This window comes from Canis lupus, chromosome 28 (assembly GCF_011100685.1).
Source record: "Canis lupus familiaris isolate Mischka breed German Shepherd chromosome 28, alternate assembly UU_Cfam_GSD_1.0, whole genome shotgun sequence".
Lineage (NCBI taxonomy): Eukaryota > Metazoa > Chordata > Mammalia > Carnivora > Canidae > Canis > Canis lupus.
The window spans coordinates 34301747-34314820 of record NC_049249.1 but is presented as its reverse complement, the minus strand read 5'-3'; the positions used below and the strand labels follow the sequence as shown (position 1 = coordinate 34314820).

The 13074-nt window shown below is 67.8% G+C and overlaps 1 protein-coding gene across 1 annotated transcript in view; it reads right to left on the bottom strand.

Annotated features, from left to right (window-relative positions):
• Positions 1–2512: 2512 nt before the first annotated feature.
• The window catches only part of LHPP (phospholysine phosphohistidine inorganic pyrophosphate phosphatase), a 127373-nt gene continuing 116811 nt past the window's right edge, over positions 2513–13074 (bottom strand). The window contains exon 7 of the mRNA XM_038579041.1: positions 2513–3287. Within this exon, the coding sequence (XP_038434969.1) occupies positions 3191–3287 (97 nt within the window). The 3' untranslated portion in view covers positions 2513–3190. The remainder of the gene's footprint in view (positions 3288–13074) is intronic.

Sequence of the window (13074 nt, the reverse complement as noted above, 5' to 3'; positions counted from 1 at the left end):
TGGGCACGGGTGCTGGGCTCGCGGGGCGGCGGGCGCCCTCTGTCCTGCCGTCAGGTCCGCGGCCTCCACGCAGCGGGCAGGCTGAGCAGCTTCTCCAGGCGTGGACAGCGTGGGACACCTGCGGGGCTGCCGGGGAGTCCGTGCCCCAGCCCCAGCACAGCCGCAGGCTGCAGCGCAACCAGGGTGCGGCGCAAACGTTTATCTTCTCGTGGAAAGAGGGATGAAAGGAAATGCCCGTCAGCAGTAAGAGGGCAGGCTCTGAGTGACTTGGGTTTTTTTTTTTTTTTTCTTTTTTTGTAATACCCGTCTCAATGGGATGCTTTTGAGAGAGAAAAGGAGACGCCCCCGGGATCACGCCCAGGTGGGAAGTGGCACCACGGGCCCCAGGAGGTGGGCACATGGGCCCCTCTCTGCGTCCCCACCTGCCTCTGTCCCCTCCCACCAAGAGGGGCAGGGTCGGGCCTGCAGGAAGGCCCAGGCCTTTGGAGGGGCCTTACCCGCCTCGATCCCAGGACGAGGGGGCACCGAAGCCACCCAGGCCCAAGGTGTTGGGGCTCGGACTCCTGGCCCTGCTCCCAGCCTCAGGTCACGTTCTCCTGTCCTGGTGCCACGCTGCTTCCTCTCTCGCGCGGGATGTTTGGGTGGGGCTGCCCCTGCCCTGCCTCGGGGTCTCCTGGGATTTCTTTGGGATCCGGACCCAGCTAGCCCTGGTCTTGGAAATGATGTGAGACGTAAACTCTCTTGCTGGATGATTAGCCCAGTTTCGATAGGGTTTTCACAGGTGGCATGTGCAGCCCTGGGCCGGTACCGTGTGGATGCTCGCGTTGGAAGGTCTGGGGGTAGGTGAAGCCCTTGTGCCCCCAAAGAGGTGACCCTGCGCAGACTGTCGTCCTCTGCACCCCATCTGGCCCTCGTCCTACTCCCAGAAATAGCTCAACTGGTCGCCCCCAGAGCCTGCAATGTCCTGCTGGGCCCAGGCCCCTGCCTCCCTCCAGAAGGACACACGGAGCCGACCGGGCCTGTTGCTGGGGCGCGGGGCGTCCGTTTCTTCTCGGCAGGTCTGCTGCCTCTCCTGACCGCAGCGGGTTATTAGGCCGCTGACTCAGGCCCCAAACTCCAGCCTCACCCACAGCCAACAGCGTCGTCAGTCAGTGGCTTGAGAGCTGCCTGGGTCCCACGGGGAAGGGGGGTCTGCAGCAGGCCGAGCTCGGGCAGTGGGAAGGACCCGAGGTGAGGGGGGCTTCTCCCTTCTGGGCAGCACCACAGGGGTCGTCCTCCCAGCCAGGTGACAGGGCCTGGTCCCCCCTGCCTCCCGCAGGGCTCACTGTGCACCTGTTCAGGAAAGGAACCCCCCTGCCCTACTAGGGCTGAATGGACCACAGTCCGGAGGAACATTTTGTCCCCAGAAGGAGGACACCGGCTGCAGCCACCCCAGGCCACCCCCACCAAGGACTGTAGGAGGGACTAGAAAGGACGGGATGCAGGGTCTGGCCTTGGTCTGAGTCTCAGCTCTGCCCTTGCACCTGCCAGCCCGTGGTGGGCCTTCTCTCCCCACCTGCATTTCCTTCTCTCAAAATGGGGAGAGTGAGGACGTCCACTCTGTTGAACCCACAGGCCCCGGGGGCGACACGCTTCCCAGCCAGATGCCGCGGGTGTCTGCGTCACCCCCGCCCCCCGAGCTGTCCCTCGGACACCCTCCCCGTTTCCACCCCTGGGCAGCGGTTTGTCCCCCGACAGCGCTGCCCTGGCCGCGAGCCCCAGCCCGGGACGGCAAGCAAGTTTCTTCCACGGACCCGTGGAAGGAAAAGAGCAAAACCAAAGACCCGCCCGACAAACTGGCCGGAACGTGGCGAGCCCGGCTCCGTGCTGCCGCCCTCCGAGCCGGGCCGCTGATCCCCTAACAAGCGGTAATTAGGGGGCTCCAGGAGGAGCAGGCGATTTGCATGTTCCCCAGCTAATAGGCCACACGCCCCTCCTCCCTCGCCGCCACTGACACCAGCCCCGCCGGTGGCCTCTCATCTCGATGAAAAGACTTGGCCACTGGTCCCTCTTAATCCTGATTTAATGGTGGCCGGCCTGCCTGGGGACAGCACGGCCCCGCGGGCCCGGCTCGGGGCCCAGCCTTTTCTCTCCCGCCCTCGCTTCGCTGCGAATCCTGTTGTGCAGCACCCGGGACTTCTTTTATGGGCAGCTGTCCCCCAAGACCTATCGGTGACTTCGGGATCGATTTGAGGGGAAACAGAGCAATCACGTTATCTGTTCAGCTGATTGATTTTGAAACCCGAAACCCGGGCTGTGAGTGAATTCTGGAAGCCTGTGGCTCGCCACCGCCCCCGCAGGGCTGCCCCTGAGAGCGGCCTGGGCCCTGGTGGGGCCTCCGTTGCCCCCGAGGGGCTGGGGCAGGTGGGGTGTCCCCGTGGCCGTCTGAGGCTCAGTGGCCGGGCCCCGCCCCCCCCCCCCCCCCCCCCCCCCCCAGACCCCGCAGTCGTCAAACTCTGAGTCAAAGCCCAAGTCAGGTCAGGGCCGTTTATTTCACCAGAGGTCACCCTTGCACACGTCGGGCATGACACAGTCTGTCGAGTTAGGGCCCCGGAATCACCCTCCGCCTGCCGCCGGGTCGTCAGCGGCCCTGGGAGGTGCCCCAGCCTCTGGCTCCAGGGTGACTCCTGGGGTAGGAAGGGCAGCGGGCTGTCACCGTTGGGGGCGGGGGTAAGCGGCCACTCCGACTCTGGGTGGGGGCCAGGACGCGGGCAGGGGTGCTGGGCAGTCCCAGGGAGGCTGGCTCAGCCCGGGCTGCATGGGCGGTGCCACATGCCCCCACCTTCTCCAGGCCCGACTCTGTGCACAGAATGTCTGCTAGAGGGGCCGTGGGTGAGTGTCCCCGGGTCCAGTGAGGTGGGACAGGTACAGGAGCAGGTGCACCCAGAGAGGGCTCCCAGAGCACCTCCAGCCCACGCGCAGAGGGTGCTCCGAATCTGGGGGCACCCAGACAGGTCTGTCCCCTGCTCTGACTTCACGGGGGCAGGCCATCCCGGGGGGACCCGCTCCCCAGGCAGCTGCGGGGAAGCAGAGGTGCCAGCTGGTACCTTCTCCCTGTCGGTCCAGGGTCAAGGGCAGAGGGCAGGGCCATGGGTGGTCCGGGCACTGGGGCAGGGGCGGCATGAGGCCGGGGGCCGCCCCCCGAGGCTCATCACTTGTCCGCGTGCTGCAGCAGCAGGTCCACGGCCTGGGCCAGGTTGTCCACGTACCCGTCAGCCTTCACCTCCGGATGGCGCTCGTCGCTGGGCCTGGAGGGCAGGGCCACAGGTTAGCGGGTCCTGACCCACCGAAGCCTCCTCCCCCCCGCCCCCCCATCTAGCACAGGCCCGGCCTGCCCTCCGGAAAGCTCCAGGTCCTTCCGCGCCAGGTTAACGGATGGCCCCCTCCTCCCGCTCCCCGACCCGGCCTCCCCCCGCAGGGGCACGCACTTCCCTCCCGTTCCCTCTCCCAACCCCTTCCATCAGAGGCCTGCTCGGAGCCCCACGCGAGTGACCACTGCCCCCTGCGCCATCTGTGCAGCCGGCAGAAATGTCATACTCTTGACGGTAGGGCCAGGAGCTTGACCCTGCTCTGAGTGCCTTCCTGCCCAAACCCCAGGGGTCACTGTCCTCTGAGGTCGCTCCCACACAAGAGCGGGGGCCTCCTGGCAAAGCAGCTCTCTGGCTGGGTGGGATCTGGGGACCCCGGACCTTCAGAGCCCCAGATGCTTCCTGACGTCTGGCTGGATGCTGAGCACAAGGGAAGTGAGACCAGGGCATCAATGCAAACACCTATGGGGTCCACAGGGGACCCCAAAATGGGTGCCCCAGGAAGGGAGGCTGCGAACTATAGTCCTGAAGTGGAGCAGGGCTCCAGGGGGGGACATGCGAGGGGAACTGTGAGAGGGCGGGAGTCCTTGCCGCAGGAGGGACCTGGGGTGGGCTCCTAGGGACATCCCGGAAGTCTTCAACAGCTGTAGGGAGGGTGGGACCTCGTCCCTGGGGCTGCGTGCAGCCTGGGTGCTGTGAGCTGGAGACTCAGGTCCGGGTCCAGAAGACCCCTCCCCACTGCTCATGGGCTGGAGTTGGTGGGGGTGGGGGAGCCGCCCCTCTGCAAGCTCACAGCCCTGAGGACCTGCTACTCGGATCACCCCAAGGTCTGACCCAAGCTCCCTGGGAAAGCATGAACCTGTGCCTTCCCAGCAGCCAGGCCACCACCTCGAAGCTCCCACCCTGGTTTGGAAGGAAGTGGTTGACAGTGGTTCTGACAACATCCTAAGAGCCAAGTCGGCCCTTTTGAAAGGTTTGGTTTTTGTTTTTTTTGGTTTTTTTTTTAATTTATTTTTTATTGGTGTACGATTTACTAACATACAGAAAGGTTTGGTTTTTGCAAAGCGTTTTATCCTACAATGGTTGTCCTTTTGTTTTAAAGAGTCAGCCCAGTGGATCGAGGCCACCTGCCCCAGGCTGGGGCCCTGGGGGCAGGTCTGAGAGAGAGGAGGGCAGAGTGGACAACCTTACGGCCGAGGCCCCAAACCAGAGCCCTGGAGACACCACCAGGGGCTGAGTGCACGGGGACCCTGACCGCCACCCGCTGGGTCAGCGACTCGAGCGAAAGTAACTGTCGTGTCAGTGCAGCTCTTTGAGGGGACACCACCCGGCCACCGCGGGAACACAGCAGATGCGTGCTTGTCTATCAAAAGGTTGCATAGGAGGCGGCCACCTGAGCAAACGGTGCGTCGACACCTACTCGCGACCCACCGGTTTCGCTCCTGGGTACGCACACAGCAAAAATGCACCAACACGTTCACCAGATGACACGCCCTGGAACGTGCCAAGCAGCTTTAGAGATGACAGCACGAAGGGGGAAGCACACGAGTGTCCGGGGAGGGAGAAGCACTGTGGCGTGAGCGCGCGTGAGAGCTTGGAGGGAAGGGCTCCAGCTCCGGCTCCGCCGCGGCGGGTGGGCCCCAGGAAGCCAGGCTCGGGGAGCCCCAGCTGGGTGACCCGCTCAGGGCAAGGTCAGGAATGGGCACAGCGCGGAGGCCGAAGACGGTTACTTCTTGGGGGCACGTGACCCGCGGCACTGGCTGGCACTGTTCTAGACCTTCACTGGGTGGTGGTCACGGAGGGGAACATGCACCACACTGGTCATTTCAGGGTGTTTTACGTGCAGACACACGTACGGGTATGGAACAAAACGTCACCTAGGACCTGACAAGCACGAGGCAGGCCTCTCCCACACTGTGGCCGTTCTCTGTGGCCCCCCAGGCCCAATCCTGCCCTCAAGCTGCTGCAAAAAGCAAGGACTATGCAGCACGGGGCCCCCAAGGCCTACCCAGCGCCTCCCTGGGCCTGTGCCACAGGCTTGCCGACCCCTGGCTCTGGCCACCTGCCACTTTCGTCCACCCAGGATGGCGCTCATGCCGCCGGCTGCCCGGGGCTTCCCTGGACAGGCCCTCCTGCGGGATGCTTCATCCCCGGAAGGCCAGCGCGCCCCCCTCAGGCCCGCCCAGTGTGCGTCAGGTGGGTGCTGCGGGCCATGCCCGCTGCAGGGTGCGCGGCTGCCCCCCATCACTCAGGCCCCGGGGCGGGGAGGGGCGGGGATTCTTCTCTGAGCAGCTCGGAGCCCAGGGCTCAGCAAGGGGCGCACAGGTGGGTGGGAGGGGTCCTCAGAGAGACGAGGCACCCAAACAGGCAGTAAACCCCACCCTGGCAAGCTGTCTGCCTCAGTTTCCCCACCTGTGCCCTGAGCAGAGGCGTGGCTCCACCTCACTCAGGTGACTTGGGCAAGGTCCTTGCACCTCTGTGCCTGGCGTCCCTGTCTCTAAACAAAGGTCGTAAGAGGACACCTGTGGGGGCTCCGGTGAGGAGCAAGCCGACACGCCAGGCCGGAGGTGCAGGTGCAGGTGCGGTGCGGGGCGGGGGGGGGGGGCGGTTCTTGCCTCGATTACTGAGGACCCGGGAGCCGTCGAGGAGCGCACCGGAGGCCAGGGCTGGGCTGGCAGGGAGATGGCGTGGCGGCCCGGCCTTGGGCCCTGACTTGGGTGGCCGTGTGACCAGGGGCACTGGAGCGAGAGGGGCGGGCAGGCTGGGCCCAGGCCCCCCGCGGGATGAACCCACAGCTCGAGGGAGTGGCCGGGGGAGGCCGGGGAGGCCGGGGAGGCTGGGGGAGGCCGGGCACCACCGCTCCCCTGCGCCCAGAGCCCTGGCCTCACCTCTTGCCCGGCCTGGGCCTGGGGTCTGGCGCCGCCCTGGATGTGCCCGTGGGGGCCTCCCTAGCTGTCCCTGGGGCCCAGCGGCCGCTCCAAAGCCCCACTTCGCCAACAGTGGAGGGGGGTACCCAGCCCTTCACTCTGCGGGGGTCATCGGGGCCGCGGGGACCGCCAGGCAGGCCTTGGGTCGTGCCCGTCCAGGCGCTGACCCCCCGGCCCAGCTCTGTGCCCCCAGTGCCCGTGGCCTCCCAGCTCTCACCCCAAAAACGCAAGGTCACTGTGACCGCCCCAGGGACCCAAACTTCTTAGAGCGAACCCCACCCGGCTCATCATCCCAGTCCCCGGGCGGCTGGCCCGGGGCTCCCCCCCCACCCCCCCGTCAGACACCCACCCTGGGCCCCGGGGCCCCGCTTACCCTTCAGTCCAATGAACTGGACCCCGAGCGGGAACCAGAAATCTGCGGGTGAAAGCAGCCACTCGCGGCCTCCGCAGCAAACGGCCCCGACCGCGTACACGGCTAATTACGCGTAATTACACAGCATTAAGTTCGAGAACCCGTTACGAGAAGGGACCGCGTTAGCAGCGGCCGGTGTTTGCCAACACGGGGAATCGCGGCCTCCTACGTCTTAATTACGTGGCGCTGCCGTGGGCTGTGGCTCTCCGGGGGCACCGGGTCTGGGCCACCCGCCCCCGCCTGGGGCCCCCGCAGCAGCTCCGGCCAACTCGTGTCCTGCGGGGCCTAGAGACACCGCAAAGATGAGCCCTGGGCCGCGGAGCGGGGAGGGCGATGGGACAGCTGGCAGTGACGGCGGGGTGGGATCGCGGGACAGACGGATGCACACACACAGGGAGGGGAGGGAGGAGAAACTGAGTCAGACAGACACAGGCGGAGGGAGGGGGAGGAGAGAGCGAAACAGAAGGTGCTAGAGACGGGGAGGGAAGGAGGCGAGGACAGACGGGCGCAAGGGGGCCGAGAGACAGCGAGTGTGTGCGAGGTGGGGGCCGAGTGGGCAGCGCTAGGCCTCCTGGGTCCTGGTCACCCCCCTGCCCCTCCGTGACGTCGGGGGCCCCCTTCCCGGCACCCCCGTGGGGCCCCCGTGGGCTCGCTGCTCGGCCCACCATGACCTGTCCCTACCTCCCCGAGCCTCAGCTTCCCCATCTGTACGGTGGGCACGTGACGCGGCCTCCGGGCTGCTCCGAGAACTCCTGGTGCCCCCATCCCAGCCTGCCCTCTGCCCTCCGGGTCACAGGGCGACAGCTCTGAGGGCACTTACAGGGGACCTGTGGGGCCAGGGAAGCTTCCAGGAAACGGGACACGAAGCCTGGCCCCCGTCCCCCAGCCCCGGGTCCTCCCCGCCCTCCAGAGGCTGGCGTGGACGTCACCCTAACTAGGCAGGAGCACGCGGCCCTCAGACCCTGACCCACGATGGTGGCAGAGACAGATTCCACAGGTGGCTGCCCTGCAGGGGGCCCAGGCGGTCGCCTCCGCTCCCCGGGGCCCCTCGGGTGGCACCTGGGGGTCGCTGGCGGGGCCCGGGTTGGGCGCGTGGGTCAGAGCAGCTTCCCCGATGCTCATCTGCCCCCACGTCTGCCCCTGCTGCGGCCGGACCCTGGGCAGGGTGGCCAGGCCCGTGCTCCTCCCCCGGCCGGCCCGGCGGCGTCTACACTGCGTCGGGGAGCGCTCTCCAGACCTGCTCCAGCTCCGACTCCTGTTCACCCGCGGGCCTCACTCACTCGTCCCCACCTCCAGCAGCCCGAGCCCAGGGCCCAGCTGCCCCCTCCTGTGGGCACACGGCCCCTGTCCCCGACCGCGCCACCCCGGCAGGTGCTTGCCGACCTGGGCTGCTGGGGGGGGTGGCGGCTTCCTGCCGTCGCGGGGTGGTCAGCGCAGGCCGGGCCCGGGGCGCGCACCCAGGAAGTGTCGCCGGCGAGCGAGTGGACAAAGGCCCCCACCCGGCAGGGCGCCGCCTGCCCTGAGCTACTCCTCCGCCTCGTGCCCGGTGACAGGCAGAGAACAAGGCCCGTCTGTGCCCGGCCCGCGGGGCCTGACAGGGACAGTCTTTGTGCCGCAGAGAACGGCGGCCGGACCCGCCACGTCCTCGCCCGCCTGCTTCTCGTGCGGGGCCGCGGGGTGGCCTGTCCTCCGGGAGCTCCCGAGGGGCCGGCGCCACCGAGGCAGGCCCGCCCCCCGCCCCTGCTCCGCCCCACACGGGCTGGGGCACGCGTCCCTGTCCTCGATTGTTCTGGAAGCGCCAGGCGCTGGGGGCAGGCCGGCCAAATGAACTCAGGGACGCCAAGCAGGCCGTGCTGACGAAGTCAGAGGGCAGGACGGAGGGAGTCGCTCACGGGGCCAGAGGTGACAAGCCTGGGCCAAGGGCGTCTTCTCATCTGAGCCGCGGGGCCCCGACCCCGGGAGGCCGGAGTGTGGCCTCCTGCAAACGCTTCCACGTCCACCTGCTGGCCCAGGGCGCCGCGGGCCGAACGGCAGGCAGCTGGGAGCCAGAGGGGCGCGGACCTCGCGGCGGGGTGGCCGGGATCCGAGGGGCCGCTCCTACCCCGTCCCCGGGACCAGCACGGGACCCGGGTCCCGGATGAGGGGTGGATGGGACAGACGCCCGGGCCACCCCTGGGAAAACTCTGGGTCCTCTGCCAACAGAGAAGGGCGGCAGGAGCCCCTTCCCGAGTCAGCGCCTCCACTACCGGGGTCCCCCGGGACCCTCATCACCTTGCCCTCAAGGTCACCACGGACACAAGGGCCAGGTGCCCAGCAGTCATGGGCAGCAGTCATGGGCTGCCCTGTCCGCACCCCACCCCCACCCTGTGTCCCCCGTCACTTGTCCCCGGCCCCACCCTTGCCGACCCAGTGCCCGTAGACAGGGCCCTCGTGACCTTAAAGTCGCATGGGGGGAAAATACCAAATAAAAGCCCAGGCCTCAAAGATTGCTGGGCCCCCCGGCCCTCTGGGGCGCAAGCTCCCAGGCCAGGAAAGGAGGTGGGGACATGTCCCTGCTGGCCAGCACCTCTGTTGGCGTCAGAGCTCCGCTTGGGTGGCGGCTGTACCCCCCGGCCTCCATCTCTGGCAGGCACCTGGGCCCCCCCTCATCTGGCCACCAGCTCCTCTGTAATGGGGGGGGAGATGACAGGTAACCCTCCCTTGGGGTCCCTGCCGGGGCCCCATGCAGGTCTGAACCACCTCCCACCACCTCCCCCCCCCCAATGAACTTCCTTGCACCTCAGGTGACCAGGCCCCTCGGGAGCGGACAGCGGAGCCAGGGGCCCGACCTCGTGGGGGAGGCCTCGTGGGGGGAGCACAGGCTGGCGGTCTCCCCGCCCCTCCACCCCTGCTGGTCCAGGCAGGGCAGGGCCCCAACACCCACCCACTGGGAGACACACCCTCCCTACATCTGCACCTGTGGACTGTGGCGACTGGGGGTGGCACCCAGAATGGGGAGCGCCCTGCGGCTTCCTGGTGGTCCAGCCCTCACTGGACGTGGAGGCGAGCTGCGGCGAGGGGCAGGGCTGGGCTAACTGGACACCCCTTTCGTTCAGGTGGGTGGCGTCCCTGAGCTCAGAACGGCACCCTGGCTGCCCCACCGTCCAGCTGCGAAGCACCGGGAGGCTCTCCCAGCAGGAGGCACTTGCTGGACCCATCTCAGGGGCTCTGAGCCCTGGTGGGTAAACCGAGGCAGGGGAAGGCGGGCAGGCCCCGGAATGCAAACAAAGCTGGCCTGGCTTGGGGGATGGGTGAGCCGCAGATGCCACACCCCAAGGACCAGGGCACAAATGTGTGGCCTTTGAGGACCACACTGCACAGGGGCCCGAGAAGTGGGCACCACGACCCGTCATCCTAGAGACGACGACACGGACGCACGAGGGGAAGGCACGGGCCCAAAGTCGCGAGCAGGAAACGGCAGAGCTGGGACTGACCACACGTGTCTGGCTTTCTGGAAAAGTTAAACCCGCGCTCATGTTAGCGAGTCCTCCCCCGCACACGGGGCGGACTCGGCGTCCGTCTCACCAATGTGCCGAGAGGCCTCTGGATCCGCTCCAGGGCAGGGGGGACCCCAGGAGGTGCCCCCAGCATCAACAGATGCAGTGGGGACGGCACAGCGTTTGCGGAAAACCAACGAGGAAAATGAAAGAAAAGGGACAGGCGAGGCCACCTCTTCCCCGGGCCCCACAGTCCCCAGCATGGGGGGCGGGGGGGGGGGCGGTCACCACACACCCCAGCAGCCCGCCCCGGGGCCGCTCCGCCTGCAGGGAGGAGGCAGGGCTGTTTACGGTCGGTCTGGGCCCACTGGGGCCTTGTCACCCAGAACCCCCCACCCCGTCACCCCTGCCAGCTGCTTCCTGGGCGGCTCGCACGGCCGCTCACCTGCAGGTGCGCCCAGAATGGACGCGGGACACAGCCCCGCCCGCGGCTAAGGTGGCCGCCTCCAGGGGTCCCTCGGCACCCCGAGTCCTGCTGGGAGCCCCCCACAGCCTTTGCTCAGTCCACCTGCGCCCCGAGGCTGGACTTACAAGCCGGTGGCTCTGGACACTTCGGGTTGGGCCCATGTACCGTTTTTAAAACCAGAAGCTGGATGGGACACCTGGGTGGCGCAGTGGAGCTGGGACCCCTTTCCCAAGGAATAAGTAACCTCCTCCAGGAAGCCTTCCCGGAAGCCCTTCCTTGGCCCTCACCTCCGTCAGGTGCGTGCTCCATGGCACCCGTGCCGACCCCACCGGGGCACCCGTCTCTCTCCTGCAATTGCCTGGAGCTGTGTGATGCCCCCAGACTGTGGACTCCCTGAGGTCAGGGGCATCGCCTCATACTCCCGGCGTAAGGCCTCGGGTCCTCCGGAGACGGGAGCAGTCAGCAACGGTCCGAGCAGACAGGAGGTGGCCGCCTTCCTTCTGACCACCGGGGGCCGTGTGTCCGGCTCCCCCCGAGCCCGAGCAGCCGAGAGATCTAGGCGTGAGGCCCCGTGCGTCTTGTAGCGGAGGGTGACGGGCAGTCGGGCAGGCGTCTAGGGCCCAGGGCCCCGGCGGCCCGGCCTGCTTGCCCCTCCCCAGCCCTCCCGAGAGCCCAGGCCCCGACACGCGGGCCCACGTGCCCTCCGGGCGCCTCGCCTCCTTGAGGGAGCCCCACTGCTGGGTCCCCGGCACCTGAGCTCCCCCGTCCGGATGTCAAAGCCTGGAAGTGCCACCCCACGCCAGGGCCAACACCTGCCCGGCAGCAAGCTCCCCGCACGAGGCTGCGTCCTGAGAAAAGCCGCAGGTGCCAGAGTCCCGAGCGGAGGGCCAGTGACGGGTCTGGGCAGGACACCCGGCACCCCCTGCCATCCTGCTCCCACCGAGACCAGGTCCACCCTCCCTAACGGGGCCCAGGAGGGGGCCCTGGAGCCTGCCAACCCCCACCTGTAACCCCGCGGCTCTGGTGTTCACCCTGTCCCGTCCCCCAAGCCGCCTGTGCTGCTGCCTAGGTCACCTCACATGCCCGTGTCCCCCATGAGGCCCGACTCAAGGGACCGGGGTCTCCCCCCTCCCCGGGTCTCCAGGACCCATCGTACCCCCCAAATGGACACCTACAAGGCCTCAGGGACTCGGGCCCGGGGAATCCAGTTGGGACCTTCCAGAACGGAGGCCTGGCTCTGCTGTGGGAAGGGTACCCCAGGGCGGGCAGCTCTGGCCACAGCGCCGCAGGGCACCCTGGGCACCCCGGGCACCCAAGTCAGGCGCCAGCAGCAAGCCACCACACTGCCCTGTGGCTCCCCCAGCCCGTGCAAACAGCAGGGGCGGCTTCTCCTGTCTTCCCTCACTTTGTTCCCAGAGACCCCAGGGTTCCTAACGACAACCAGATGCTTCCCACCCAGGCAGGGACCAGGCAGGCCTGGGGGGGGGGCGGGGGCTGCCAGACGGAGCACGTGGCATCCCTCCCACTGTCCCAGCCCACGGCTGTGCACCGGGCCGGCCTGCCCACTGTGTGACCTTGGCCAGACACCAGACCACCCGGAGCCCCCGGTCTGGGGCCAGGGAGACCCCCTCCTGGGGCTGCACTGGGGCGTCTGGAGACGCTGCAGCTGGCACAGGGCGGGGGCCCCGGCACATGTGCCATCCGGGTGGAGGGACACCCGGCAGGCCCTAGACTGGGGTGGGTCGAGCCCCTCGTGGGCGCCCTCTGGCCAGAGGGGAGGGGCCGGGTCCCCAGCGGCTCCTGGGACACTCCGGTGGGCTCCACGTCTGGAGAGCACATGCCATCTCTGGAGAAGGTGGTAGGTCCTGAGGGCCAAACACCTCGGGGGGCTCTTGACAGGACCCGGCCAGGCTGCCAGGGGTGGGCACAATGCTCCCGGCTTGGCAGGTGTTGAGCGTGACCATGGGGACCATATGCCTGGGCCTGGGGACAGGTGGCAGGGGCCACTCTGGGCTCCTGGGAGAGAGAAGGGGCGGCCACGGGGAGTCGCTGAGCCAGCCTGTGCCCCCCGCCTGCCCCTGGGGCCTACTCCTCCAAGCCCACAGGACTCGCTGTTCATAATATTATTCACAATAGTCACGGTCACCCAGAGCCGTCTCCCTCCAGGGACTCGGCGAGGGGCCTCGCACGCTTTAGTTCCTCTGGTTTCCACAGCGGCTCAACGCGTGGCTGCTACTGCCTCGCATCTTACGGCTGACAAAGTGGAGGCTCAGAGGGTGAGGGGCCTGCCCGGGGTCGCTGAGCCACTGCCCGAGCCCGAGGGCCTCGCCGGCCCGGCTGGAAGCACCTGCAGCGTGGCCTAGGCCTCACCAGGCGCCGGGCGGGCTGGGCGAGCAAGCAGCAGGCGGGCCCGCACCTAAAGGCCCCGCTCGGGCAGGGCCCGGGG